Below are 26,190 nucleotides of genomic sequence, written 5' to 3' on the forward strand. Positions count from 1 at the left end.
CCACAGGGACCGAACGCCCAGACAGTGGACCGTGGACCCGAGGGACAGGACCCGGTGAGAACAGGACGAGGCCGGTGTGGCTCCCCTCCTCCACAGGGAGGGTTGAGCCCCGGCTTCCCTCATCACACCAGTTACACTCATGAGGGAAAAATCATCTTCTGTTACCCTGAAGCCAGTGAGATTGCACTGGTACAAATGAGAAGAGTGTATGTCTAAAAGATGCACGGATTTATGACTTTGACAACAGAATTTATTGTCTCTCTCATAGCCCCATTATCATATATCTGAGCACCTCACAATCTTGACTGCCTTTATTCTCACATCACCCCTGTGAGGTAGGGCAGTGGAACTATCCCCATTTCACAGATGGGAAACCGAGGGACAGAGACTAAGTGACTAATCCAGAGTCAGACAAGAAGCCTGTAGTAGAGCAGGGAACTAAACTCAGCTCTCCCAAGTCCCACACTAGCACCATAACCACTGGACCATCCTTCCTCCCTTATGTCAGTCTTTATTCCTGTGATTTAAACCCTTCTCTCAACAGCAGTGTGTGCTACCTCCATAACTCTTACTTCCAGCTCTTGCCAGCCCAGGCACCCAGCCTCATGGCAATGATCTGTCACTAGATTTCAGGGCTCGCCCTGTCAGCATTTGGTAAGATTTACTCTAGCAACTTCCCAGATTTGGTTTTAGAGGCCAAGCTGTAGGAATGTCATCAGCAGCCCTACGAGTCACTGTTGCTGTGGAGGGGGAGGTCTGTGAAATAAATGGGTCAATTATTTACAAATATATTTGTACAGTGAGTTTAAAGCACATGCATGAATCTCAAGTGAGAATCCTTGAAATATTGGGCAAAGTTGCTTTGGGTCCACAACCTTGGGCCTGGGTTAGCATCCAGCAGCACCATCGATGTTCCTGAACAGCTCATGAAATATTTCACATTGTATTGGGACTGCTAAAAACCCAACCCCCTAGTTTAATTGCTTTTCTCATTTTTCAATTAATCTGTTTATGTTCAGGTGATCAGAAACAGAGCAGTTGCTAATGTAAGACACTGTCTGTACTGCACTGATAACTTTATAACTGCGCAGAAGTCAGTCACACTCTATGATTCTTCATCATACAAGTCATCCCACTGGGACACATTAGCACTGAAAAGTCTTCCAGTCAAATTCTGCCCTCAATTCCTCTGGGGCTATGCAAATCCACCAAAGTCAATCAGCTGCACTAGTGCAAAAGAGGAGGATTTAGCTTCTTGGATTAGATTCTCAATGCATCAGTGGAGTTACTCTGGATTTACATTGGTAGAACCAAGATCAGGATAGTCAGATGGGCCCTTGGAATATTGAACACAATACATCCTAGGTGGCCATTATGAACTGTCATGAACTGGGCTCTGTTTTCAATAGGGGAATGACTCACACACACAGAAGCCTGGGCAATTTTAGCAACCGCTGAAGTTCTGCAAATTTACTGCCTGTTCAGGCTTAGAGCTATTTTTTGCTTCAGGCTAGCACTAAACTTCTCCAGGCTGCTCTGTTATTTTTGAGGTGCCCCCCGCTCAGCAGCTCACTAATTCATCAACACCAGGGCTTTACTTTTTGGTGTCTTATTTAAAGATTCCCCAGCCTGAAGCTCTCTCATGGAAACTTAATCACAGGGCATTGCAACGGCATTTAAAGCAATGCGTCAGTTTGCCAAGCTTTAATTGTAGGCAGCTTTAAATACGCTCTCTTGATTCAAAACCCAGGCATTTACATTTCTGCATAAAGCGCTGCCCCGAGTCATCAACATTAAACTGTTTACTATATTATGAATTGCTTACTTCAGGGTAGTAATCAGTTGTAGGTATAAGATGTTGGATTAAAGCATCAAGAGATGCTGAGGCAAGGTTTCCATCCTGGAAGATCAGTCCCCCTTGATCATCTTCTTCTGCTGAGTGTAGATGAGGACTGAAGCCACAGGGGGTAAACATACTGGTAGAGCTCAGAGTTTGGGGCATGCCTCCCTGAAACAGAGAGAGATTCATATCAGAGACAGGAGCCATTTGATCTGCTCCTGTAAACTCAAACATCTTCCTGTTTCAAATTAAAACACCCCCAGCAGTTAATGAGACTAAGGAGGGTTTCTGTTTACAAAACCAACGTGATTTCTCGGCTGTGCGATGTCCTTATTTACATGCAGCATTGCTTCTTGAGCACATTTGCTTTAGGAAAGTTACTGCCTGAGCACGGAAAACTCAGCTCCAGTTTTAGGAATAGAAGAGGATGGCACCTGCCTAGGGCGCAGGACTGAAGAGAGGTCCCAAACTACCTCGAGCCCACCCCAGCAGACAGTAGTGGAGAATGTTTGCAGGAATTTGGTACATCCTGAGCCCTTTAAGAAGATCCTGTTCCCTGCTTTAGGCCCTGGAGATTCTCATGTGGGAAAGGAGATGCTTGGGCTTGAAACCCAGGACCTCCCAGGAGACAGCTGGAGACTGGAATTTCCACGCCCCAGGAACAGGTGCTGGTCCTTCATGCCCTGTGGAGCTATTGCTAACATGTGGAGCAGGAGAAAGGGGAGGAGTTTCACTTGTGGCTTGCTGGATAAGGGTCTTGGGGGAAAGGCTGACAATTCTGTGGCTCTCAGAAGAGGAGTGAGTGGATGCGGGGTGACAGCGAACAGTGAGGAAGGAGCAGTGCATCAGGTGGAGAGAAGTACGGTAGGAATACTCAGGGGAAGAGGTGAGAAGGGAGATGGAGACAGTGTTGGGAGAGGAGGCAGAGAACAGTGTGTGAGAGCCATAGAAAAGAAGGCAGGAGTACAAAGAAAATAAAAGAAGGAAACAGGGAAATAGAAGGAATAATAGGAATGTGGGAAAGGACCAAAGAAGGCATCAGCATTATTTAGGCCAAGATTTTCAAACCTGGATGCCAGAAATTATGTTGCTAGGTCCACATTGAGCCACCTAAGTGTCTTAATTTCAAAAGGTACTCAGCACCCACGGACTTTAACAACAGCTGCTGGGTACTCTGCACATTTGAAAACCAGGCAACTTATTTTGGGGTCTTAATGTGGACTTAAGAGCATAACTTCAGGCTCCCATTGTTGAAATTCCTGGCCTTTTTTCCATTCCGATTCTCTGTGCCGGCTGGCGCTTCAGGGGCATCTCTCCCATTGAGATTTATGGGCTCATTTGATTGTTTATGGTGTTGACCAACTGTTTAGTTTTTGACTTGGTGCTAGCGATACAGTAGATTTTTCCATGTAGGCCTCCAACACACCTCCAAGCAGCCCTGATGACACCGCCCAAGGTGTCACTCTAGCCAGACTGGAAGCAGTAGCATCTAATTTTAAAAAGAGTGCAGATGTCCTTGTTAGTAAGTCTGCAATAGCCCTCCCTTAGCAAATAATTGCTACTTTTTGTACACTCTTCAGACACTGTGTATTAAATGGGAAAAGACAGCCAAATCCCATCTGTTATTTCTAACACTCTCCATGTTACGTCTTGTTTCTATGGCAATAATCCCAAGAAAGATTACATGTGCATATAGATCAAGAAATAAATCTCATGGATATGGGCTGTCTGAGCCAGAAATTAAAAAAAAAAAAGTTAAAAAGCTATAAATTGATATGACACATTCTTGCATCAATGCAAGATACAGAATTCAGGGTTATAATTAATGCAAAGTAATTCCTCGCTGTCAGCACCATGTTTGTTACCTAATAGAAATGTATTTGGCCAGGATACTGCCTGAACTGTTGCATCGTTCTACAGCTAAATAGAAGTGGCATGTACAATTGTTTTACTTCCTTCTTAAATGTTGGTAAAGAATTAAGCTCCCCTCTGTGTCCTGTTGTGATGCTCCAATTAATTTTGTGTCTCATTCTGAAACACAGTGGCAACCCCCTTTAGGAGCTGGGCTGCTGGAAGATAACAGCATACCAATTGCTACTGCCTAATGCAGGTGCTTTTAGCTCAATTGGCAGAGGTCTGTGTTGCAGTGCTGAAGTCTATGGGTTCAAATCCTGCTGATGGTTCATGGGAGAAGATGGTGCTACAATTGCTGCAGAGTTTGCATGTGATGAAGGATGACTGTACAAAAAACTAACAACTCTAGTGACAAAGTTCTCACATAAAACTTCCTTATTCATGCTTGAGAAGGTCACTGTCAAGTCAACTTGAGGTTAGGGCACTGACTTAGCTGGTTTCAATGTTTTACAAAACTATACTGCTCTTTCCTTCTTTTTTTAATGGGAGCCTGAATTATCACTTCATTTACCATATGGAAAAATGGAGAACTTCCTTTACAGTGAATCTCAGGCAGCATGTGTTTGTGCATTCTATCTAGTTTACGAGTGATGCTTTGGGTGACCTATGCTGTTAGTCATAGTAATGACGAAAACAAAGAGGAAAATGTTGACTGCAGTAAGAAAATACAGAAAAGACGTGTCTCATTCTGCCTGCCATGATTGTCTTGAGGTGTTGCAATATTATCCAGTTCCCTGGAATGTGAAAGTGCAGCAAGCGGATATCAATGGGATCAGATTAGGGTGTCAAACAATTACAAAAAATGAATGGTGATTAATCACACTGTCAAACAACTATAGAATACCATGTATTTAAATATTTTTGGATGTTTGTTTTCTACATTTTCAAATATATTGATTTCAATTACAACATGGAATACAGTGTACAGTGCTCACTATTTTTATTACAAATATTTGTACTGTAAAAAACAAAAATCGTATTTTTCAATTCACCTAATACAAGTACTGTAGTGCATCTGTCATGAAAGTTAAACTTACAAATGTAGTATTATGTACCAAAAATAACTGTATTCAGAAATAAAACAGTGTAGGACTGAGTGGACTTGTAGACTCTAAAGTCTTACATGGTTTTGTTTTACAGGGCAGTTATGTAACAAAAACAAGCTACATTTGTAAATTGCATTTTCATGATAAAGAGATTGCACTACAGTACTTGCATGAGGTGAACTGAAAAACTTTTATCATTTTTATAGTGCAAATATTTGTAATAATAAATAATAATATAAAGTAAGCAGTATACACTTTGTATTCTGTGTTGTAACAGAAATCAATATATTTGAAAATGTAGAAAAACATCCAAAAATATTTAATAAATTTCAATTGGTATTCTATAGTTTAACACTGTGGTTAAAACCGTGATTAATCACGATTACTTTTTTTAAGCTAATCGTGTGAGTTAACTGCACTGAATTGACAGCCCTAGATAAGATCAATGCTTCCTTTTTAATTGAAACTAGTATCACAACAACCCAATCAACGTCTTTCCACAAAAGTGCATATTAGTCCACGCAGCTGCTTCTGTGAAGTTTGGATACACTTGGCTGCCTGTGGCAATAGCCACACCAGAGCCCTGTTTCAGGAAGGCATTCCTTTTCAGCAAGACACTTAAGCATGTACTTAACTTTAAGTCAGTGAGACTTAAGCACAGGTTTAAATGCTTTAGTCAACTGAAACTCAACTATGGCAACCAGCGCATGGCCTTTCCTTTCAGTTCAGGGGGGTTCTTCAGACCTGGACAGTTCTGCAAGGAGACTTACTGAAAGACTGGTGCCCTAATGGTGGAAAATGTGCTGCTATGAAACCAGGTCCCAAGAGCCTGAGCCTGAAAGTGTTGCAATAGCAGCACACACAGCCTCTAGTGGGAATGATACGGGCAAAATACCTTACGTCTCTTGAGTGACCAACTTGGCTGCTGGGTTCTGGAGAGAATATCCTTGGCAGGTGGTCTTGAGCAAGTGGGAGAAGTGCATACCCCAAAGAAAAGAGAATGAATCTGATACAGGCTTGCAGCACAAATACCAGCATTCCAACCACTTATGAATAGCATAAGTGGTAGATTTAAGGGAAGAGACATTGAGCTCTGTGCACATTTCTGACCTGTTCAAAAGGTAACACAGGGGAGGGAGGGAAAATGCGACATTGGGGGTCTCTCTATCTTCCTCTTGATCACACAGAAACCTGCTGTAAAGAATATGCTCAGATGACTTAGCTCCATGGTTAGAGAAAAACAAAGCTAGGGAGGAAGAATGGTCCAGTTGTTGGGCACTAGCTAAGACTTGGAAGACCCGGGCTCAATCTCCTGCTCTGCAATAGATTTCCTGAGAGACCTTGGGCAAGTCACTTAGCCTCTCTGTGCTTCAGTGCCCTACCTGTAAAATGGGGATAATAGCCTGCCCTGCCTCACACATGTATAGGGAGGTTAAATCCATTCCAGATTGTGAAGCGCTTTGACGAGAAGCGCTGCAGAAGGATTAGGTGACATCATATAACGTGGGACGCAATAGAGAAAATTCTCCAGTGCCCCACACCTTGTGCAATCATTTACACCACCGCCAAGGGAATGTGAATCAGAACAGTAGCACTTTGCAAAAGTATAAAATGACCACACAAAGGCATGAGGGCGATGGATAACCTGGCCCACTGCCACCTGTGTGAATCATGACAACCCTAGACAGCCAGCCCTCTCCTTGTTTATTTTTATACACTTTACCACTAGGTATCTCAGTAACCCCCTGACACCTGGTAAACAACAGCATAAGCTGTGTTGTGCATGCTTCTTTAGCTTGCTACAATGTTAGGGATAGGATGTATTCAGAGTATGTATTTGAGTCTTCTCCAATAATGAGATAACAGTTCAGGCAATATCCTGTTCTAATATGCTAATATTAGAGAATAAAATGAAGCTTGCGAGAAGTAAAGAATTACACGGCATATAACGTAACACTGAATCTCGTATTTCCATTGTGTAAGAAATGTGGGACCATTTCTGTCTTATATTAATAACTAAAACATGGATTTTTAAATCACATACCTATTCTCCTCCTTTTCCTGTCTGTCTATTCTTTTGACCTTCCTTTCATTGGATTCTTTAGTCTTTTATTGACAATTCCATTATAATTCTTTTGTAAGTTCATTTCATTGTATTACATATATTTAAAATATTAAGCTACCTCAACAGATTTAAGAGAATGTCGTCAATATATTGATTTTTTAGCTTTCCTCCCCCACCCATCAATCACAATCAGGACAACTCCATATTCCAATGCAGAGATTTTTATTTTGTGATCCTCTAGAAGTGGCACCTGATGATATAAAGTTACATGTAAAAAATTGCAAAATTTTTTCATAAAAGTGTATACTAATGACTTGTGCCCGATTAAGGATTGAGCTTAAGCCAAAAAAGGCTTTAAACCACTGAGCTAAAAGAATAGACTCAAATTCCAAATGGTGCTGAGCAAAGAAGCCTGGTACAAATTCTGCATATGGCAAGAATGGGAATAGGAATTTTCCACCCCAGCCCCGACTTCCCCAAAAGTCCAAGCAGAAGCTGTGCAGCAAGCCTTCTGGGAGAGTAGCGGCAGTTTCAGAGCAGCAACATCTCTTGCACAGATTATTCCTGCTCGTCTATGGGCATTTTGTGTGCAGAGCCACCGCAGACTGGAATGGTGGCCCCTGTTAACCAGAGGGATCAAACAGCTTGCCCCGGGTAAATCTTTGGCAGAGAAGACAGTGGAGAACAGACTTTCTTGCTAGTAGGCCTGTGCTTCAACTTGTTACACTACCTAACCTCAGAAACAAGAGAGAGACAGTGGGCCGAATCTGACTGTCTCTCTGTATTTTGTCCTTGCAGTCCAGGTAGCTATCTGGCCTCTGTTCCTGCAGGTTCTTAGCACCTCCCCAAAACATTATGGCTGGGAAGTATTTATAAGATTTACCTCACTTTACAGGGAAAGCACTAAGACACTGAAAATTCTGATGCTCTCAGCACCGTCACATAACTACCCTCATACTAATCCCGTAACCAGCGCACATACAGACCGTCTGTACTAAATGCAGGTTACCCTTGCCGAGATCATCATTAAAGGCTTTGTGTTAGAGCAGGAGAGTGAGAGGAACTTCACACGTGCATCCGTTTTCTTAACAACCCTGCTAACAAGGGTACTAATGGTTATGAGCTTTTTATATTATCTGGATGCAAAAGGCCAGATTTTCAACAGACTTTAGGCAGTGCTCAAGCTGGTTAGGCACCTAACTCCTATTGATTTCAAATCGAACCTGATTGGGTGCCTTTGAAAAAATCGCAGCACCTCTCGGTGCCTAAACATGTTTAAAAAAATCTGGCCTCAAAAGCCCCAACCTAGGGAGTGGAGCAGAGCTCAGGTTAATGAAGAGGTTGCCAAACCTTTTCATAGCTTGAGCCACTGTAAATAGCAAGAATTGCCATTCTACACACAGTCTCAGAGCATTGTTATAAGGGTAGGACACACTCCTGTGCTGGCCAGAAACTGCCACTTGATTTCCTGGCATCAGTCAAATGACCTAAGGCCAAATTCCAAATGCAAATAAATACCCTGCCCATGTCCACTGACTCCAGTAGCTGCTGTTACAGCAGTCCCTGTGGCAAGGACAGCTATTGCTTACCAGGGAAGGTAACATGAGGGAAGCAGATAACGTGTCAAAACCAGCTGGAAATACACTAAGTGTTGTACCTTTTATCAAAAGTTAATCAGCACCATTAACTTTTGATCTTCATTTCATCTCCCCTTCTCAGCTGTCCTCTCTTGCTCTCTCTGAGAGGAAAACAAGGAAAGCCAGCCACATGTGAGCAGCCGTCTCTTACCATGGGCTGCACTTCGGGAAGAACTGAGTTAAAGGGTTTGCTCTCTTGTAAAAGCGCCAGGGGCTGAAAGATGGAATCTTCCATGCCAGCTGGCTAGGGAGGCTATGCTCTTGGGCTATGAATAACTTCTGAGCCTGAGTGGAGCAGCAAGCATAGGCTGCTGCTTCTCTGTGCATGGGGTTTAGCCCAGTGGATTCATGAAGTGCATAGATCTGCCATGGAGAGCTCTGGGCACTGCAGAGACCCCTGCGTAAAGTCACCATGAATCTTTTTTCTATATATTTTATTATTTGTATCACACTAACACCTAGATCGGATGCTCACGGTCCAAACAGACAAGACAAAGAGGAGAATAGGAAACAGGCACGAAGCGACTGTGCCACAGATAGAAAGAGACCCGAAGTCTGACTGTCAGTCCAGGGCCCTATTTATGAGGCCACAGTGTCTCTCTAGGGACCGAGTTACATTTGAGATCAGTGCCTGAGTGGCTTGGAGACGACTCCATCATTACTTTTGTCTACATGAGTTGTGGTTTGGCATTCTACATATGAACCAGGTGGAAACAATTTTGATGCAGAATATGGCATGTCACTTTGGCATATGTTGTCAAAAACTTCCATTACTTTTAACTCTGCAGACAGTTTCAAGGCAAAAACCTGTGCCAGGATTTTTACGCCATTGATAAATGCATTATTTGGCATGAAGATTCCTCCTCACCGCTGGCTGAAGGAGAAACATCTTTAAAAAGCAGCCCAAGCTGGTTTTGATTGGATAAGTGAGCCTATTTTGGAGAAGCCACGCTGGGGGCCTGTAGGTATCAGATGATGAATACACTGGTATTTTCATCCTGGATTTATAGTCACTTTCTCTGCAATGCCTCAACTGTTTGGGATTAGCTTGGTGTTTATTGTGAGGGCCTATCACAAACATTAGAAAAATCTGCTACACTGCTAATCTATTTTTCCCTTGTTACACTGAGAAGTAGCTGGTACTGTGGGGCCGGTATTTCCCTATACAGGAGGGTTGGAATAAAGCTGCTTTTGCTTTTCCCACTGATAGCTAAGCTAAAATTTGTTAAAGCTTTATCTCATCTTGGCAGCATTCACCCTTCTGTACCTTTCTGTACCTTGTCTTTCCTTCTTGCCACTTCTTTCCTTGCTGCCCTCCTTCCATAAAAATACAACTTGCTCTTCTCCAGCACTAGATTTCTGGCTACCATTGCTTCTCTCAATAAAACATGCTCTTGTCCAAAGCCCTTATATGAATTACTGCTGAGTGCAAAACAGCCGCTGTTTACTTGTGTGGTCACTGCCCTGACACCATCAATTTGTTATGTATTTTTGGAATATGAAAAGCCTTGTGTGAAAACCGCATGCTAGCTGATCTCTTTTTGACTAATGCGCAGTTATTTACCTCTCATTGAATCAGGGTATACTTCTGCATTGTCTCGGCAAAGCTAAAATAAAGCAAGTCTTGGTGCCACAATGTCGATATGAGCTGTGGGAACCAAAGATTTTTGTTTGTAATAAAGGCCATGGTTTTAGAACATGGTGGTACATTTAGATTTTCTAACACAGTCTTTCCTTGGTTAAATTCTCTATGGGAACAGGGGTTTGTTTGCGTAAGGACTGAATGAAAGTTAAGAAAGGACCTCAGGATTTGGCCAAAGTTACTGTGTCATATCATATAGTTGCATGTAGTAGATATCCATACTAGGCGGGTCTTTCTTATTAAAGAGATGAGAAAAACTGGAAAAAATCTGCTTCAGGTCTCAGTGTCAATGACAAAGTCCAGCAAACTCCAGGCCTTAGATGCAACTGTCCAATTCCTCACCCTCAGGGCCTGCTTCTCCAGCGGGCAGAGCTTTGCACTGGTGCCATGCTGTGATCATGTTTGCTTCTCAATGCATACTTCATCATGTCACTTGCAATGCACCTGGCATTTTAATATAGCGTGTCTGCCAGACAAGACTTAGGCATGGCCAATAATTAAAAATTAGATTGACCTAGCTACATCACTCAGGGCTGTAAAAAATTGCACATCCTGTGCAACGCCCACTAACCCCCACTGTAAATGCAGCTAGGTTGATGGCAAGCTGAACTAACTACATTGACAGAAAACCTCTTCCATTTCTGCTATCACACTACAGCAGCATAGCTGTGCCACTGTAGTGTAGACATACTCTTAGTATCAGAGTTGGGCACAGTAGACTAATGCACAGTTTCAGGCGGGATCAGGTCTCCATGTTAAGACAGATCCATATAATGGAAGTGGAAGGATGCAGCAGCATGCGTGTTCTGGAGAAATTCACCATTTGGCAAAACACTGAATGTGAAATAAAGGAATCACAGAATCATAGAAGATTAGGGTTGGAAGAGACTGCTGGAGGTCATCTAGTCCAACCCCCTGCTCAAAGCAGGACCAATACCTACTAAATCATTCACCACCCTCCTGGTGAAATAGTGTTTCCTAATATCCAGCCTAGACCTCTCCCACTGCAACTTGAGACCATTGCTTGTTCTGTCATCTGCCACCACTGAGAGCAGCCAAGCTCCATCCTCTTTGGAACCCTCCTTCAGGTAGCTGAAGGCTGCTATCAAATCCCCCCTCACTCTTCTCTTCTGCAGACTAAACAAGGCCAGTTCCCTCAGCCTCTCCTCGTAAGTCACGTGCCCCAGTCCCTTGATCATTTTTGTTGCCCTCCATTGGACTCTCCAATTTGTCCACATCCTTTCTGTAGTGGGGGGCCCAAAAGTGGACGCAATACTCCAGATGTAGCCTCACCAGTGCCGAATAGAGGGGAATAATCACTTCCCTCAATCTGCTGGCAATGCTCCTATTAATGCAGCCCAATATGCTGTTAGCCTTCTTGGCAACAAGGGCACACTGCTGACTCATACCCAGCTTCTCATCCACTGTAATCCCCAGGTCCTTTTCTGCAGAACTGCTGCTTAGCTAGTCGGTCCCGACTCTGTAGGAGTGCATGGGATTCTTCCATCCTAAGTGCAGGACTCTGCACTTGTCGAACCTTATCAGATTTTTTTCAGCCCAATCCTCCAATTTGTCTAGGTCACTCTGGACCCTATCCCTACCCTCCAGCACATTTACCTCTCCCCCCAGCTTAGTGTCATCTGCGAACTTGCTGAAGGTGCAATCTATCCCATCATCCAGATCATTAATAAACTTGTTTAACAAAACCAGCCCAAGGACCAATCCCTGGGGCACTCCACTTGATAACGGCTGCCAACTAGAGATTGAGCTGTTGATCACTACCCGTTGTGCCCGACAATCTAGCCAGGTTTCTATCCACCTTATAGTCCATTCATCCAATCCATACTTTTTAACTTGCTGGCAAGAATACTGTGAGAGACTGTATCAAAAGCTTTGCTAAAGTCAAGATATATCATGTCCACCGCTTTCCCCATATCCACAGAGCCAGTTATCTCATCATAGAAGGCAGTCTAGTTGGTCAGGTATGACTTGCCCGTAGTGAATCCATATTGACTGTTCCTGATCACCTTCCTCTCCTCCAAGTGCTTCAAAATGGTTTCCTTGAGGACCTGCTTCACGATTATTCCAGGGACTGAGGTGAGACTGACCGGCCTGTAGTTTCCCGAGTTCTCCTTCTTCCCTTTTTTAAAGTTGGGCACTATATTTGCCTTTTTCCATTTATCCGGGACATCCCCCGATCCCCATGAGTTTTCAAAGATAATGGCCAATGGCTTTGCAATCACACCAGCCTGTTAAGGAACAGATTGAGAGAGGAATGGAAGAATAATGACCTTGAAGTTGACACACTGGGCTGTGATTCAGAAGATTTGGGCTCCACTTCCAAGATCTCCCACAGATTTCCTTTGTGACTTTGAGCAAGTCACTTAGGGTATGTCTTCACTCCGCCAGATCAGAGGGCAGCGATCAATCCAGCGGGAATCAATTTATTGCGTCTAGTTTAGACACGATAAATTGACCCCCCCCCCCGAGTGCTCTCCCGTCGACTCCTGTACTTCAGCTCGGCAAGAGGCGCAGGCAGAGTCGACGGGGAAGCAGCAGTAGTCGACTCACCGCGGTGAAGACAACACGGTAAGTCAATCTAAGTACGTCAAATTCAGTTATGTTATTCACATAGATGAAGTTGCATAACTTAGATCAATTCCCCCGCATTGTAGACCAGGGCTTAAACTGTCCATGCTTCAGCTTCCCATCTGCAAAGTGAGGATAACAACACTACCTTTCTCCTACTTCCTTTATCTATTGTAAACTCGTCAGGACAAGGACTGTTTCTCGCTCTGGGTTTCAACAGCAGCTAGCACAACGGCGCCTGATCTCAGCTGAGGTCGCCAGTCACTACTGTAGTACAAGTAATGAACAACAACAGTAGATTCACTGGGACCCTTAATACGTGAGGCTGGTTTCTTGTACATACATTTTCCACACTAGTTTCATGCATTTTTAAGCAATTATCTTAGCAGAGAAAGACTGTTTTTTAATATATATATATATATTTTTATAATAAGAGATATACCTATCTCCTAGAACTGGAAAGGATCTTGAAAGGTCATTGAGTCCAGCCCCCTGCCTTCACCAGCAGGACCAAGTACTGATTTTTGCCCCAGATCCCTAAGTGGCCCCCTCAAGGATTAAACTCACAACCCTGGGTTTAGCAGGCCAATGCTCAAACCACTGAGCTATCCCGCCCCCTAAAATGTTCCTTTAGAAAGATAATCCCAATCCCTCTTCTTTTTTTGCCAGGAGGGGAGCTGAAGAAGGGGGAAAATGTTCAGCAGTGTTTCAGAAAAGTGAAGGGAAGACTAATATTGTACTAAGTGTTTCAGCTTGCCTGGGCCGTGGTTATAAATGGCTTGTCAGCAAGTGTGGGTGGTGTTAAGAACATTATTATGTATTTGATGCTGATGTAATTAGGAAGCTGGTGGCAGATGTTGCTTCCTTTTCACCTTTTCAACAAGCTATAAAATATTCAATTTACAGACCATGATGCAGTAAAATGGCACAAAATTCAACCTGTCAATCCCAATAATGCCAGGAATGATTAAGTGAGCAATATACTGAAACTATACAATTTACAAATGCACAGGAATCACAAGTGATGAGTGTGGGGCAAACCACAAGGGGAAACTGACATTCTGGTCTATTTCTCCCTTACTGTGACCCCCTAATTAATAATCATGCACCATAAAGGACAGCAGCTGTATATCAGTCTCCCAGCCCAGCTTCAATATGAGGGAGTCAGGGTTTGACCCAAGGTCCACAAACTCCCACAGACTTCATTCTAATGACTTCATTGCATTGGATCTGGCCCTCTGGACAGTGCTAATGTAAAATACATAGGGGTTTTGCTCCCTCATATGTGCATATAGACGAGGGGACTCACCCCTGCGGCGCCTCCTGCTGGTCTGTTCCGGGAATTAGCTCATTCCAGCTCGGGAGCGCCCCCTGTAGGCTGGTGATCCGCCTCTTGGCCCCCGTGTCCCTCCCAGGACCCGGTGCCTCTTTAACTGGATGCTGCCTCCCCAGCAGTACCCCTTTCTTTCAGGGTCTCCCCTCCCTGGGAAACCCCCACCCTCTATCCCCACCTCACCATCAGGCTACTGCCAGTCATCATCTAGCCCCAAGCCTTGGGGCAAACTGCAGTATCAGCCTACTCATCACTGGCAAGGAGGGCTTGGACCTGCTGCCTTGGCCTACCCCTGGGCTGCCCTCTGCAACCCCCAGTACCCCTTGGCCTTCTGCTAGGCTGCAGCCTGGGGCTTTCCAAGCTGGAGCTCCCCAGCTCCTCTGCCTTTCCTCAACCCTGTTTCACTCAGATACCCTGTCTCTAGCTCCCTGCAGCCAGGCCCATCTCCCTCTACAAACAGAGAGAGGGACTGTTTGGGCTTCTGACTCACAGCCTCTTATAAAAGGACCCGCTGGGCCTGACTGGGGCATGGCCACAGCTGAGCCTACTTTCCCCAGTCAGCCCAGGCTTCTTGCCCCAGCCACAGCCCTCTCCTGGGCTGTTTTAAGCCCTTCAGGGAAGGAGCAGGGGACCACCCTGCTACAGTGCACATCATTGCATCTGAAGTCAGTCAGTCATAATCTTCCAGCAGTACATCTTCCATCGCTGCAGTAAAATGACAATGATCATAGTTGTCGCTGTGTTACAGATTTATGAGAAATATTTTGCAATCAAAATATTACACTGAAAAACCAATGACTCCCACCAATTATCTAAAAATCTGCTGCTAAGTGTGCTACTGAAAGAGGCCCAATTTATAGATGACGGTGAGGCACTAAATCAATTACCAGTACATTGCTTACAAGAGCAATGTCACCTTGCTGGGGGAATGTTCCTGTTTACACTCATAGCTGTAAAATTTGTTTGATAGGGAAAAACGAAACACTGATTAGCATGAATTTGGTAGCCAGTCTGAAGCAGAATGTAAATCAGAAATGGGAAGATTTACAGCCTATTAAATTGAACTTCAATCAAAATCCCATCCAGGCAATAGTTCCCCAAGGGCTTCCATTTGTTAATGTCACTTTTTTTTTTTAAAGTAACTTTCTTTTTCATGTAGTGGCAGTAATAAAAGCCCTTCGGTATCAAGCAGCACGAAAACCACATTATTTACCTTAAAATGCCATCACTGCTTGGAACTATAATGAACTAGAGCCATTAAGTACAACACTGAGAAAACTCAGGTATGAATCCATAGATGCAAAACTTCTTCCTTAATCTGTAAAGAAATTCTGTTCTCATTAAACTGGTGTAAGTCTGGAGTATTTCCATTGTCTGCAGTGACGTTACTTGAGATCAACATTGGTGTGAGATCAGAATCTAATCCCTGATGTCTATACATTTTAGTTCCTATGCTACTCATGCCGGCTAGACATTCTCAACAATAACTTAGTCTGTGTAAGGAATACGGGATGGGGCTCCACGTATATTTGTAGCCAATTATTATTAGAATGATAGAAATACCAAAAAGGTGCATAAACTCCAGGTGCTCTTGACATAGCTTTAAAATACATTCTTAGTGCAGCTGTACGCTTCAAGATAATCCACAACCAGTAGTGAGCGGGGCAACTAAAAATGTTAATTCACCATTCGTTACCCTTACAATCTCTTTCCCCCACCCATTTTCAAATGTCTGGCAAATTTTTATAGGTAATAAATGAACTGTTCTGGGTGTGCATATGAAACAAAGGCATTTTTTTTGTTTTAGGACATGGAAAATTAAAGCATAAAAATGGGGAAAATGAGAGAGACCTTTAAAAAATGGAAGAATTTTTACTTATGATTTGGCAAGCACTGACCGTGCACTCAGAACTCTACAAAACACAAAAATATGGGCCCTGGTCTAAAGCATTTACAAACTATGCACCTGATCCAAAGCCCACTGCAGTCAGTGGGAGTCATTTGATTGACTTCAACAGGCTAGAAAAGACTGCACTGAGAAAAGTGATAACTTAGGCCAGATCTACACTATAAACTTACACCCACACCCCTGAGTGATACAGTTATACTAACCTAACCCCCAGTGTAGACAGCACTATGTTGAGGAGAAGCTTCTCCTGTTGACACAGCTACCGCCTCTAGCAGAGGTGGATTAATGGGAGAAGCTCTCCTGCCAGTATAGTAGCGTCTTCACTGAAGTGCTAGAGCGACACAAGTGCAGCTATTTTAAGTGTAGACATGCCCTTAGGTTCCTCTATGTAGGCAGGAGGGATGGTGATGTTATATCAACATACAGTGGCCGTTATAAGAATTGTGGAAGAGAGGGTTTTTAAGAAGGATTTAAAGAGATTTTATGACGACTCAAAAGTTCTAAATTAAAATTGTCTTGGGACTTGTACAACAATATCTGCTTGGTGTGCAACGCTCTCCTAATTGTGCTTAAATTAAGAAATCCAACTTTAGAATTTTGATATACTAAATAAATGTATATGATGCACATAGGAAGCCGCTGAATTAGCTTTTGTGCTTACGTTTCACCATTACATACCGTGCAACCACGATTACATGAGTCAAAAGGAATTACAAAGTGTGATACAGCATGGCCAGAGGGCAGCATAAGAGTGTTAGCAGGGGGCCTTATTCCCTGCCAAGGGAGGAAGGTTTGCTTTAGATTAACTAGAACAGCAGTGGCCAATTAGAGCACCTGACTCCAATTAGAGCACCTGACTCCAGTCATGGGATATAAAGCCCTGCTTCAGTCAGGACAGGGTTGTTAGTTGAAGTAGAAAAGGTTGGATTGGAGCAGAGTGCAGATTGGCAGAAGAGAAGAGTTTGTCCAGAGAGAATAGACAGGTTTGGAGGAGTGCTGCGTGGATTGGAAGCCCAACAGAAACCTAGGTAAGGGGCACCAGGCTTGTATAGAAGTGAGCGAGAAGCCCTTCACAAGCTGACGGTATGAGAGGGAAGTAACCCAGGGGAAGAAACCGCTAGTCAAGTGGTTCACCACAACCCCAGGGCCCCTGGGTTGGGACCTGGAGTAGAGGGCGGGCCCAGGTCCCTCCCTCTCCACTCCCCTCCTCCAAGGACACTAGGGGAGTGATTAAGAACTGGTTCAGAGGCAAGCAACATCGCCCTGATCCTACCCCAGAGAAGAGAAAGCGCGAGACCCAGAGAACAGTACCGGCAATTTGCCACAAAAGACATAAGAGGAACTGATTTACTGATTGTTTTAAAGGCAGTGTCTTTTACCTTTATTATTTTAACATTTGAAGTCTGAGTCTCCATTACTGCACTATTAATCCAGTTAGCCAAAAAATTGAAAACGTGTCTCCTAATCTTAAGGACGCCATCTATTTACAAGGACAGAAATATTTCAGATCATGTCTGAGGACATATCCCTGACCACAGCTAGAAAAGTGATCATTTAACAACCCATTCTCTCTTTGAAATGGATATTACTTTGACAGCAGGAGCTGTCCCTCCCGGCCCCCCAGTCCCTCCCTTCCATTCAAAGCCTGGTTTTGACCTCTGCAATAAAGTTTCTTCTGTTCTTGTTTAGGTTGCTTTTGACACCTTGGTGTTTGCCTTTGACAACTGGGGCCTGATTCTCTACTGCCTTCCATCTTGCCTGGAACGTAAAATGACACCAAATCACAGTGGCCACCAAACGAGCAATTTGCACAATGTGAAAATTGCACCTCCAAGCAGTGTACAGTCAGAATGCATCTACACAACAGCTGCACATGGGCTTTGGCTTGGGGGTATATGTCCAGCATGGACCCAGAGTACATACTTGGCTTGGTAGCCTCCACTGAAGCCCACACCTCACTGTGCTAGCTGGATTCCAAGCTAGCCCGTGCACAGCTTTCAACATACACCAATGTAAATCGGGGGTAACTGAGACTAGGAGCCAGAGGGTAACTTACTGAAATCGATGGAAAGTCACACTGGTATAACAGTGCTATGGCTGAAATCAGAATCAGGCCCCTTGACGCTACAATGCTGTCAGCTTTGTAGCCGCGCGGATGCCTCTCTTTCCATCTGAACCAAGGCCAGCTCAACTTGATGCTGAAAGAATTACAGCTGAAAACCCATAAATTAAACAAAAACATAGAGCTAGGGCCACTCTCACGTCATCTCAGATAAACAGGCCCCAACAAGTATAAAAGCCTCCCGCACCAAGCAAAGCAATTCCACTATTTATGCAGAGGGGGAAAAAAGAAAGCTGTATATCAAATGGATAATTACAAGCACAGCTTTATCTGTCCCTGCTGATTACTTTCAGCTAGGTTTGATGATTCTGTCATCACGCAGCAGGTTGCTCCGAAAGCTGCATGTCACAACACTTCAATCACAGTTCTTTCATTTATTAGCACCTACTGTTACCTGTCTCCTAGTCGAAAATCTTAACGTGCATTTGTAAATTGGTCTCTGGAGTCTGTCAGAGAGGTTTCAAAAACAATAAGTCATATTATATATATACACACCCACCCACACACTATACACACACACAAAATATATACATAAATAACTGACTGTAAAGGTTATTTATAACTAATTACACATGGAAGAGAGTCAAATCCTACAGCCCACATACATCAATAATCACTGAACTGCAGAAGAAACACTGCTAGGTACAGCATGTCAATTTTTTACTATTGTTAATTACACCATATTGCAATTCATAATCTGAGCAGTTATCTGATTAACACAGAAATCCTATAGATTTTGATTTTTTTTAAGAATCCCTGGGCTCGATGCATCCCTTAGATTTATGGTCCCTGGAAAATAAGCTGTCTCCACTGCCCTTGTACATGCAGATGCAGATTCTCTATGGTGGGTGGAATACTATGAACAATAGCACTTAGCATTCATCATTGATTTTCATCTGTGGCTCTCCAAGAGCTTTACAAAGTATTTTAATGATTAAAGAACAGAGAGGTTAAGAGACTTGCTCAAGTCCATATGAGCAAGTCAGTAGAACAGAACCCAAATATGCTGACTCTGGAACCAAGGCCCTAGCTCCAGGAATACTCTGGGCATGTCTGTACTGCAACAAAAGACCTGCAGCAGGCCCAGGTCAGCTGACTTGGGCTTGTGGGGCTCAGGCTGTGGGGCTACAAAGCTGCAGTGTTGACAATCTGGCTCTGGCTGGATCCTAGGCTCTTAGACCCCGTGATGCTGGACGGTCCCAGAGCCTGGGCTCCAGCTTCAGCCCAAACATCTACACTGCAATTTCATATACCTGCCGTCTGAATCCCATGAGCCTGAGTCAGCTGACGCAGGCCAGCTTCGGCTGTGCCGTGGGCCTTTTATCACAGTGTAGACGTACCTTAAGGGCCGGATTCTGACCTACACCAATGCAAGAGTGACAGTGCAAAGGGGCTGCACCAGTGTAACCAACAGCAGAATTTGGCCTTAAATACAGATTTCTGTTAATGAAGATACGAACTTATTTTCTCTTCTCATTCCTCAGAGCATTCCAAAGCAGAGAGAAGGTTCCTCTGCTATATGGATGACATGGGCATAGTCTGTAACAAAAACTAGCTCCCAAACGTCTGGTCTTGCATATCCTTCCAGAGCACCATCCGCACCTGCTCCCCATGCAGCCACCTGTTATGGCACACTTCCATCCAGCAGGGTAGGAATGCAGGCTCTTAATGAGCTAGCCAACCCATTACTATTCTAAGGAACAGCTAGCAAGAGATGACAAAGCAGCAGCGTAGTCAGTAAACAGCCTGGAGTTTAAATGTATTAACTCTGTAATATGCTCAGCCCAAGCAAGTTCAATGGTCTTTCGGTCAGCCAAGCAGTCTTCTATTTTCATAGGCTGGATTAAGTATACAAAAAGACTTGGCTGGCATTTAAAATAATGCAGCAAGTTTACAGCTGAATAATAAATCTCCTCTCATTCCAGGAAGTCTCATTGTAGCCCCAAGCAATGACTCCTTTCTCTACTGCAGCTCTGTAATTAAGGATCTATGACACACTTGAAATGGGCCCAGTGTCAAAGCAACATAAGCCTGACTTGTTTCAGCATTGGGGATGTTCAGATCTGCATTCAGGGCAGATTTTCCCCATTGGGTGCAGCAGGATGGAGGTGCAGTGAGGAATTCTGCTATGGCTCCCTGAGTTTTTGCGCCAGTGCTGATGTAGGTTAGACCACTAACTCATGGTAGGTGCTGGTAATCCCCACGGAGTTCACTTTTAAAAAGTGACAGGTATAGAGTCCACTAATTGCTCTTTAGTGCAAACAAACTAGATGAGCCACTTTTCTGTGACCATCAAGACAAGTCTGTCATCAAAAGAGACTGCAAGTATCAGTTCTCTGCTTATTATCAGACACAATCTACATGAAATTATCATTTTGCAATTAGCAACTTGGGTCTCTTAGGAACACAGGCATTGCCAGACTGGATCAGAACTATGGCGCATCTAGGCCAGTATTTCGTCTCTGAGGGTGCCAGTACCAGATGCTTCAAAGGAAGATGCAAGACCACCACAGTAGGCAAAGGAGAGATGAATCTGCCTCCCACAAGGTCTCTAGTAGTTTGAGACTTGCTTATGAAGCATGAGGTTTAATAGCCCTTCCAAAATGTTTATCGTCATCAGGTATGATAGAAAATTCTGGATATTATTGACATCATATAAAAATCAAAATCTTTGTAATCTGACCAGCACCAGCCCTTCTAGACAGAATCCAGTGAGCCAAGTGAAAAGGAAGTGATAGGAGGAGCTGAGTTAAAAAACAAGGGGCCAAATCCCTCCTTGGCATAACTCCACTGACTTCAGTGGCATTAAAATCTGGGGTGAATTTGGCCCAAGATATGCACAGGTTGAACTAAATCTTAAACTGTAATCGCTAACCTCCTAACTCTTCAGTGGTCAAGATGTGGTTTACAAAGCCAATTTCCAGAGGATCAGGCTGCATGAGCATACTGTAAAGATTTTCCCCACACAATCCACATTAATTCCATTCTCTTTAGAAGTGCTCTTTAAATGACTCCGTCAAGTCATGTATAAAGATTCTATAGATCATACTAGGAAATGGGATCCAGAAAAAACTGTAGTGTTTTTTTAACTGGCCATTCCAGCAATTGATTTATCTACCTAGATACACTATTAACATGGCAAAGATACCCACTTTGGTATTCACCCACGAAAGCTCATGCTCCAATACGTTTGTTAGTCTATAATGTGCCACAGAACTCTTTGCCGCTTTTATAGATCCATACTAACCCAGCTACCCCTCTGATATTTGACTACCAACATGGTCTCCTTCACTGTAATATCTGAGTAAATGCCAATTATTTAAAAATACAAATAATCTCTCACTCTCTCTTTCTTCCTTCCCATTCTATAGGAGAAATAGCTTGATTAGTTCATAGAGATTGTGTGTGTATGTGCATGAAGAATTAAATTATTAATCCTCCAATCTCAGATTTCCCAACACATCCAAAAATATAGCACAAGTGCAAAGCTTAGTTTATATACAGGACCTACATGAAATGCTGCATTGTTCAGTTGAGTTATTTCTTGCACAACTGATTTAACAAAACCCAACAAGCATTACTCCTTGACACTACCTTAGCAGCAAATTTTGCCTGGGGCCTAAAACAGCATGATATGAAACTCAAATGAACAGCAAAGTTATCACCTCATGGTTAAAACAACTACACTCAAAATTGTAGAGTATAAACCTCAGCCTGTTGACACTCCCGTCAGCCTCAGAGTAGTTCACTTCAATGGAAATGCTTGCAAACCTGAAGATGATGCATGTCAATAAATATTTGTAATATTCGCAGAACCAGGAATCCAAGCCTGCTCACAAAAAACTGGCACCTACAGCATTTCAAGCACCTGAATTTCTGGTAGTATGTACTTGCAAAAACTTGGATTTGTGCATCTACGCATGCAAATCAAGTAATTAGATATGTGGGTCACATGCACAAATTAGCCTGGTACATACATACATACAATCTTATTCTTGTTGAACAGTACACCTTACTCCACAGGCATTTCTGACTGAAATCAATGTGACTATCTGTAGAGTAAGGTGCTATGCAATGCAAGGGAGGACATCAGAATCTGGCCCTCAGATATGTAACACCGCTTCCAAAAATATCTGCGATGGCAAATTAGAAGCTGCTATTGAAAATTTGGTCCAGGGCATCACTAAACTCTTGCAAAAGCGCTAATGCCAGAGGCTGAGTCACATGACTTGCCTAGAAACATTTAATTGGTCAAACGATCATTTAAAATTGAACAGTGTTCTCAGAAATGAGCCAGTCTCCTGCTTCAAATAAAGGAGAATGAACCATGTGCACAACTTACTGCCCTGACTGACTTGCTTTCAATTTAAGCCAATGGCTATGAGGCATATATAGCCACCGGCGTATTATCACCCAGGCTGACACGGCATAGACTCACACTCTAGGACTGGAAGGGACCTCGAGAGGTCATCGAGTCCAGTCCCCTGCCCTCATGGCAGGACCAAATACTGTCTAAACCATCCCTGATGGACATTTATCTAACCTACTCTTAAATATCTCCAGAGATGGAGATTCCACAACCTCCCTAGGCAATTTATTCCAATGTTAACCACCCCTGACAGTTAGGAACTTTTTCCTAATGTCCAACCTAAATCTCCCTTGCTGCATTTAAGCCATTGCTTCTTGTTCATCACTTAGAGGCTAAGGTAACAAGTTCTCCCTCCTCCTGATGACACCCTTTCAGATACCTGAAAACTGCTATCAGTCCCCTTTTCCAACTAAATAAACCCAATCTTTCAGCCTCTTCATAGGTCATGTTCTCAAGACCTTTAATCATTCTTGTTGCTTCTCTGGACCCTCTCCAATTTCTCCACTCTTTCTTGAAATGCGGTGCCAGAACTGGACACATACTTCCAGTTGAGGCCTAACCAGCACAGAGTAGAGCGGAAAATGACTCTTGTGTCTTGTTTACAACATACCTGTTAAGCATCCAGATCACGTTTGCTTTTTTTTGCAACAGTATCACAACGTTGACTCATAATTAGTTTGTGGTCCACTAACCCCTAGATCTCTTTCTGCCGTACTCCTTCCTAGACAGTCCTTCCCATCTGTAGTGTGAAACTGATTGTTCTTCCTAAGTGGAGCACTTTGCATTTGGTTATGAAACTTCATCCGGTTTACCTCAGACCATTTCTCCAATTTGTCAGATCATTTTGAATTTTGACCTGTCCTCCAAAGCAGTTGCAATCCCCCAGTTGGTATCGTCCGCAAACTTAACAAGCGTACTTGCTATGCCAACATCTAAGTCGTTGATGAAGATATTGAACAGAGCCGGTCCCAAACAGACCCTGGCGGAACCCAGCTTGTATACCTTCACAGCAGGATTGGGAGCCATAATAATTACCTCGCGAGTACAGTTATCCAGCCAGTTATGCACCACCTTATAGTAGCCCCATCTAAATCGTATGCCTAGTTTATTGATAAGATATCATGCGAGACATATCAATGCTACTAAAGTCTAGGTATACCACATCCACCGCTTCTCCTTATCCACAGACTCAATACTATCAAAAAGAAAGCATCAGATGGTTTGACACGATTTGTTCTCTACAAATCCATGCTGGCTATTCCCATCACCTATCCACCTTCCAAGTGTTTGCAGATGATTTCTTTAATTACTTGCTCCATTATCTTCCCTGGCACAGAAGTTAAACTAACTGGTCTGTAGTTTCCTGGTTGTATTTCCCTTTTTATAAATGGGCACTATTTTGCCCTTTCCAGTCTTCTGGAATCTCTTGCTCCCATGACTTTCCAAAGATAATAGCTAAGGCCAGATACCTCCTCTATTAACTTGAGTATTCTAGGATGCATTTCATCAGCCCTGGTGACATGCAGGCATCTAACTTTCTAAGTGATTTTTAACTTGCTCTTTTTATTTTATCTTCTATAACTACTCCCTTCCATAAGCATTCACTATGTTAGACACTCCTTCAGACTTCTCAGTGAAGATCGAAACAAAGAAGTCATTAAGCATCTCTGCCATTTCCAAGTTTCCTGTTACTGTTCTCCTTCCTCACCTGAGCAGTGGGCCTACCCTGTCCTGGTCTTCCTCTTGCTTCTAATGTATTGATAAAAAGTCTTCTTGTTTCCCTTGTATTCCCATAGCTAGTTTGAGCTCATTTTGTGCCTTTGCCTTTCTAACTTGCCCCGCATTCCTGTTTTGCCTATATTCATCCTTTATAATCTGACCTAGTTTCCATTTTTTATATGATCCTTTTATTTGTAGGTCATGCAAAATCTTGTGGTTAAGCCAAGGTGGTCTTCCACATTTTCTATCTTTCCTACCATCGAATAGCTTGCTTTTGGGCGCTTAATAGTGTCACTTTGAAAAACTGCCAACTCTCCTCAGTTGTTTTCCCCTCAGTCTTGATTCCCATGGGACCTTACCTATCAGATCTCTGGCTTACCAAAATCCGCCTTCCTGAAATCCATTGTCTCTATTTTGCTGTACTCCTTCTACCCTTCCTTAGAATTGCAACTCTATGAATTTCAGGTCACTTTCACCCAAGGTTCCTTCTACTTTCAAATCTCAATGAGTTCCTCCCTATTTGTTAAAATCAAGTCTAGAACAGCTTCCCCCAGTAGCTTTTCAACCTTCTGAAAAAAAGTTGTCTGCAATGCAGTCAGGAACTTATTGGATAGTCTGTGCCCACGGTGTTATTTTCCCAACATTATCTGGATAGTTGAAGTCCCCATCACCACCAAATTTGGGCTATATGTTTAAAAAAAAGCTCATCCACCTCTTGGTTAGGTGGCCTGTAGTAGACTCCTAGCACCCTGTTTTTTACCCTTTTATCCTAACCAGAGACTCTCAGCACTTCGTCCATGTCCATCTCCAAAAGTGTCTACATTTTTAACATATAAGGCAACACCTCACATCCTTCCTGAGCAAACATACCCATCCACCAAACATTCCAATCATGTGTATTATCCACAAGTTTCAGTGATGCCAACAATGTCATAGTTGTATTTATTATTAGCACTTCAGTTTCTCCTGCTTATTACCACTACTCTCAGCATTTGTATATAGGCATCTAAGATACTGGTTTGATCTTGGTCCCAGTTTTGCCCTGACCCTCCTTTCTCTCTGCCATTATAGCCACGGTCCTCTTGTTTCCGACCATGTCCCCAGGTCTTCATGTTCCCACTTACCTGTGGCTTTGCTCACCTGTCCCCGTCGAACTAGTTTAAAGCCCTCCTCACTAGGTTAGCCAGTTGTGTGGAAATAGGGTCTTTCTCCTCCTCGAAAGGTGAACGCCATCTCTGCCTAGCAGTCCTTCCTCGAATAGCATCCCATGCTCGAGGAAGCCAAAGCCCTCCTGGTGACACCATCTTCACAGCCAGGCATTCACCTCCACTGCGCATAGGCCTAAGCCGGCAAATTTATAATAGCAGCATTTTTGTAATCGCAGTATCAGTGACGCTGTGATTCTACCAATCATAGGGCATATTGAAACCACCAATGATGGCACGATGCCATTTAGTAAACATGCTCGCGAGAATCCTAAACATCTACAATATGACCGGAAGAAATTAAGCTGTTCTCAGTTAAAAAAAAAAAAAAAAAAAAAAAAGCTATACAAAAGAAAGAAAGGGAAAGTGAAATGATAGCAAAAATGCGCAAAGTAGATTCCTTTGTTGTATCAGTTAGTGCCAAGAGTGAGACAGAAAAAAATACTTGAAAGTAGTAGTGAAGTAAAAAAAGTGAAACTATTGGTGTTGATATTGAAAATATTGATGTTTAATAAGTTCACACGGGGCTGGGGGCAGCAATTATTTTAGGGTCTAGAGGTGGCAAAATCATTAATCCGCCACTGTATATAACATATTTTCAATGCAATACACAGGAGTTATGCATATGCAACGAGGGAAGGTTAGACCCCAGAGCCTATTGTCCACATGCAAAAGACACTTTAATTTTGCCCCTGGTGGAGGACTGGAGAAGGAACCATTCAGGACAAATGTCAATCACATTGCTTAATACTTAGTTTGAAAGTCCTCTTATACTGTAGTGATGGGTCACAAGCATGAAA

At 43.2% G+C, this 26,190-nt stretch overlaps 1 protein-coding gene across 1 annotated transcript in view; it reads right to left on the reverse strand.

The window, feature by feature from the left end:
- RASGEF1C (RasGEF domain family member 1C) overlaps nt 1-26,190 on the reverse strand; it is a 124,875-nt gene that overhangs the window by 58,870 nt on the left and 39,815 nt on the right. Inside the window, exon 2 of the mRNA XM_032777919.2 lies at nt 1,826-2,008. Within this exon, the coding sequence (XP_032633810.1) occupies nt 1,826-2,002 (177 nt within the window). The 5' untranslated portion in view covers nt 2,003-2,008. The remainder of the gene's footprint in view (nt 1-1,825; nt 2,009-26,190) is intronic.

The sequence above is a fragment of the Chelonoidis abingdonii genome, chromosome 7 (genome assembly GCF_003597395.2).
Source record: "Chelonoidis abingdonii isolate Lonesome George chromosome 7, CheloAbing_2.0, whole genome shotgun sequence".
NCBI lineage: Eukaryota > Metazoa > Chordata > Testudines > Testudinidae > Chelonoidis > Chelonoidis abingdonii.